Source organism: Bombina bombina, chromosome 7 (assembly GCF_027579735.1).
Source record: "Bombina bombina isolate aBomBom1 chromosome 7, aBomBom1.pri, whole genome shotgun sequence".
NCBI classification, from domain to species: domain Eukaryota; kingdom Metazoa; phylum Chordata; class Amphibia; order Anura; family Bombinatoridae; genus Bombina; species Bombina bombina.
Genome location: NC_069505.1, coordinates 638,211,812 through 638,217,811, shown reverse-complemented (window position 1 = coordinate 638,217,811; position 6,000 = coordinate 638,211,812). Strand labels below are relative to the sequence as shown.

Here is a 6,000-nt window from a genome sequence, read left to right as displayed (position 1 = left end):
GACTCTTGCTAATATGAAAGAAATGAATTTATCACGTAAGTTCTTACATAAATTATGTTTTCTATAGAACTGGCTTCTTCACCTACATATGAGTATTAGCCCCTCCCTCTGATTATTAGCTTCTCCCTCTATAAAACTGGCTCCTGTATCTACTTATGAGTATTAGCCCCTCCCTCTATAGAATTAGATCCTGCACCTACATATAAGTATTAGCCCCTCCTTCTATAGAACTTGCTTCTTCACCTACATATGAGTATTAGCCCCTCCTTCTATAGAACTGGCTTCTTCACCTACATATGAGTATTAGCCCCTTCCTCTGATTATTAGCCCCTCCCTCTATAAAACTGGCTCCTGTATCTACATATGAGTATTAGCCCCTCCCTCTAAGGAGTAGACACACCCACTCTAGAAAATAGTCCCTATCCCTCACTGCATTAATTAGCCCCTCCCACCACAAACAGCCCCTCCCTCTCTGCAACAGTCTCTCCCCTAGCACCGCCTCTCTCTAAGCACGTGGCAGAGGCTGTGGGCGTGCCGTTGGTTTGTGCAATGTATGATAGACAAGTTGTCAAATATGGGTGGGACCCATCATAGCTTATTTTTAATTGGCTGACACCAGAAGCGAGCTCAAGCCATTGGATGGGAATAGTTTGTGCATTGGGTGGGAATAGTTTCTAAGGCTTTCTTTAGCAGAGCTAATGCGATTGGTTCGTGTCACTGTCAATGCAGGCTTTCTGCAATTTAACTAGTAGAAAAATAAACAGCTCTCCGCCAATCGCTGCATAACTCTTCTGTCACCCTCTCCCACTGTTGGTCATCTTTCAGCTTTCTTTCATATCATTGGTCGGTAGGCGGGCTCATGCGCCCTTTCGGCTCCCTGATTGGCTCCTTCAGCACACGGGGTGGTTGTGCAGTCACTTGTGCCACTCAGTCTGCTCTCTGCCGGCTGCCGGGTAACATGCTGGGCTCTGCGGGCTCCACTGAACGGGGGCGGCTGCGGCTTCTGCTGCGGGGGAGCGTGGCCGGGCTGTGTGAGCTGCGGCTGCTGCGGGAGAGGCAGGAGGTCCGGGTGCGGAGGGCGCTGCTCGGGGCCCGAGAGGTAAATAGCTGTGTGCGATGTACGTGCCATGTTGTATGCAGATGTCATATAGAGATATATATATATAATACCTCATTATCACTTATTTATATATATATATATATATATATAATATGTGTCATATAGATATATATAATACCTCATTATCACTTATTTATATATAATATGTGTCATGTTGTATGCAGGTGTCATATAGATATATATAATACCTCATTATCACTTATTTATATATAATACGTGTCATGTTGTATGCAGGTGTCATATAGATATATATAATACCTCATTATCACTTATTTATATATAATATGTGTCATGTTGTATGCAGGTGTCATATAGATATATATAATACCTCATTATCACTTATTTATATATAATATGTGTCATGTTGTATGCAGGTGTCATATAGATATATATAATACCTCATTATCACTTATTTATATATAATATGTGTCATGTTGTATGCAGGTGTCATAGATATATATAATACATCATTATCACTTATTTATATGCAGGTGTCATATAGATATATATATAATACCTCATTATCACTTATTTATATATAACATGTGTCTTGTTGTATGCAGGTGTCATATAGATATATATAATACCTCATTATCACTTATTTATATATAATATATGTCATGTTGTATTCAGGTGTCATATAGATATATAATTCCTCATTATCACTTATTTATATATAATAGGTGTCATGTTGTATGCAGGTGTCATATAGATATATATAATACCTCATTATCACTTATTTATATATAATATATGTCATGTTGTATTCAGGTGTCATATAGATATATAATTCCTCATTATCACTTATTTATATATATAATATGTGTCATGTTGTATGCAGGTGTCATATAGATATATATAATACCTCATTATCACTTATTTATATATAATATGTGTCATGTTGTATGCAGGTGTCATATAGATATATATAATACCTCATTATCACTTATTTATATATAATATGTGTCATGTTGTATGCAGGTGTCATATAGATATATATATAATACCTCATTATCACTTATTTATATATAATATGTGTCATGTTGTATGCAGGTGTCATATAGATATATATAATACCTCATTATCACGTATTTATATATAATATGTGTCATGTTGTATGCAGGTGTCATATAGATATATATAATACCTCATTATCACTTATTTATATATAATATGTGTCATGTTGTATGCAGGTGTCATAGATATATATAATACATCATTATCACTTATTTATATATAATATGTGTCATGTTGTATGCAGGTGTAATATAGATATATATAATACCTCATTATCACTTATTTATATATAATATGTGTCATGTATGCAGGTGTCATATAGATATATATAATACCTCATTATCACTTATTTATATATAATATGTGTCATGTTCTATGCAGGTGTCATATAGATATATATAATACCCCATTATCACTTATTTATATGCAGGTGTCATATAGATATATATATAATACCTCATTATCACTTATTTATATATATAATATGTGTCATGTTGTATGCAGGTGTCATATAGATATATATATATAATACCTCATTATCACTTATTTATATATAATATGTGTCATGTTGTATTCAGGTGTAATATAGATATATATAATACCTCATTGTCACTTATTTATATATAATATGTGTCATGTTGTATGCAGGTGTCATATATATAATACCTCATTATCACTTATTTATATATAATATGTGTCATGTTGTATGCAGGTGTCATATAGATATATATAATACCTCATTATCACTTATTTATATATAATATGTGTCATGTTGTATGCAGGTGTCATATAGATATATATATAATACCTCATTATCACTTATTTATATATAATATGTGTCATGTTGTATGCAGGTGTCATATAGATATATATAATACCTCATTATCACTTATTTATATATAATATGTGTCATGTTGTATGCAAGTGTCATATAGATATATATAATACCTCATTATCACTTATTTATATATAATATATGTCATGTTGTATTCAGGTGTCATATAGATATATAATTCCTCATTATCACTTATTTATATATAATATGTGTCATGTTGTATGCAGGTGTCATAGATATATATAATACATCTTTATCACTTATTTATATATAATATGTGTCATGTTGTATGCAGGTGTCATATAGATATATATAATACCTCATTATCACTTATTTATATATAATAGGTGTCATGTTGTATGCAGGTGTCATATAGATATATATAATACCTCATTATCACTTATTTATATATAATATATGTCATGTTGTATTCAGGTGTCATATAGATATATAATTCCTCATTATCACTTATTTATATATATAATATGTGTCATGTTGTATGCAGGTGTCATATAGATATATATAATACCTCATTATCACTTATTTATATATAATATGTGTCATGTTGTATGCAGGTGTCATATAGATATATATAATACCTCATTATCACTTATTTATATATAATATGTGTCATGTTGTATGCAGGTGTCATATAGATATATATAATACCTCATTATCACTTATTTATATATAATATGTGTCATGTTGTAGGCAGGTGTCATATAGATATATATAATACCTTATTATCACTTATTTATATATAATATGTGTCATGTTGTATGCAGGTGTCATATAGATATATATAATACCTCATTATCACTTATTTATATATAATATATGTCATGTTGTATGCAGGTGTCATATAGATATATATAATACCTCATTATCACTTATTTATATATAATATGTGTCATGTTGTATGCAGGTGTCATATAGATATATATATAATACCTCATTATCTCTTATTTATATATAATACGTGTCATGTTGTATGCAGGTGTCATATAGGTATATATATAATACCTCATTATCGCTTATTTATATATATAATATGTGTCATGTTGTATGCAGGTGTCATATAGATATATATAATACCTCATTATCACTTATTAATATATATAATATGTGTCATGTTGTATGCAGGTGTCATATAGATATATATAATACCTCATTATCACTTATTTATATATATAATATGTGTCATGTTGTATGCAGGTGTCATATAGATATATATAATACCTCATTATCACTTATTTATATATCTAATATGTGTCATGTTCTATGCAGGTGTCATATAGATATATATAATACCTCATTATCACTTATTTATATATATATATATATAATGTGTCATGTAGTATGCAGGTGTCACATAGATATATATAATACCTCATTATCACTTATATATAATATGTGTCATGTTGTATGCAGGTGTCATATAGATATATATATAATACCTCATCACTTATTTATATATCTAATATGTGTCATATAGATATATATAATACCTCATTATCACTTATTTATATATCTAATATGTGTCATATAGATATATATAATACCTCATTATCACTTATTTATATATCTAATATGTGTCATGTTGTATGCAGGTGTCATATAGATATATATAATACCTCATTATCACTTATTTATATATATAATATGTGTCATGTTGTATGCAGGTGTCATATAGATATATATATAATATGTGTCATGTTGTATGCAGGTGTCCATATAGATATATATAATACCTCATTGTCGCTTATTTATATATATAATATGTGTCATGTTGTATGCAGGTGTCATATAGATATATATAATACCTCATTATCACTTATTTATATATATATAATATGTGTCATGTTGTATGCAGGTGTCATATAGATATAATACCTCTATCACTTATTTATATATACTATGTGTCATGTTGTATGCAGGTGTCATATAGATATATATATATAATACCTCATTATCACTTATATATATATAATATGTGTTATGTTGTATGCAGGTGTCATATAGATATATAATAACTCATCACTTATTTATATATATATATATATATATATATATATATAATATGTGTCATGTTGTATGCAGGTGTCATATAGATATATATAATACCTCATTATCACTTATTTATATATAATATGTGTCATGTTGTATGCAGGTGTCATATAGATATATATAATACCTCATTATCACTTATTTATATATAATATGTGTCATGTTGTATGCAGGTGTCATATAGATATATATAATACCTCATTGTCACTTATTAATATATATAAATAATGTGTGTCATGTTGTATGCAGGTGTCATATAGATATATATAATACCTCATTATCACTTATTTATATATATAATATGTGTCATGTTGTATGCAGGTGTCATATAGATATATATATAATACCTCATTATCACTTATTTATATATATATATAATATGTGTCATGTTGTATGCAAGTGTCATATAGATATATATATAATACCTCATTATCATATATATAATGTGTCATGTTGTATGCAGGTGTCATATAGATATATATAATACCTCATTATCACTTATTTATATATAATATGTGTCATGTTGTATGCAGGTGTCATATAGATATATATATAATACCTCATTTATCACTTATTTATATATATAATATGTGTCATGTTGTATGCAGGTGTCATATAGATATATATAATACCTCATTATCACTTATTTATATATATAATATGTGTCATGTTGTATGCAGGTGTCATATAGATATATATAATACCTCATTATCACTTATTTATATATATAATATGTGTCATGTTGTATGCAGGTGTCATATAGATATATATATAATACCTCATTATCACTTATTTATATATATAATATGTGTCATGTTGTATGCAGGTGTCATATAGATATATATATAATACCTCATTATCACTTATTTATATATAATATGTGTCATGTTGTATGCAGGTGTCATATAGATATATATAAAATACCTCATTGTCACTTATTAATATATATAAATAATGTGTG

The 6,000-nt window shown here is 28.5% G+C and overlaps 1 protein-coding gene across 1 annotated transcript in view; it reads left to right on the top strand.

The window, feature by feature from the left end:
• Positions 1–958: 958 nt before the first annotated feature.
• Positions 959–6,000, top strand: part of DACT3 (dishevelled binding antagonist of beta catenin 3) — a 185,092-nt gene continuing 180,050 nt past the window's right edge. The window contains exon 1 of the mRNA XM_053688812.1: positions 959–1,099. Coding sequence (XP_053544787.1) covers positions 959–1,099 — 141 coding nt within the window. The remainder of the gene's footprint in view (positions 1,100–6,000) is intronic.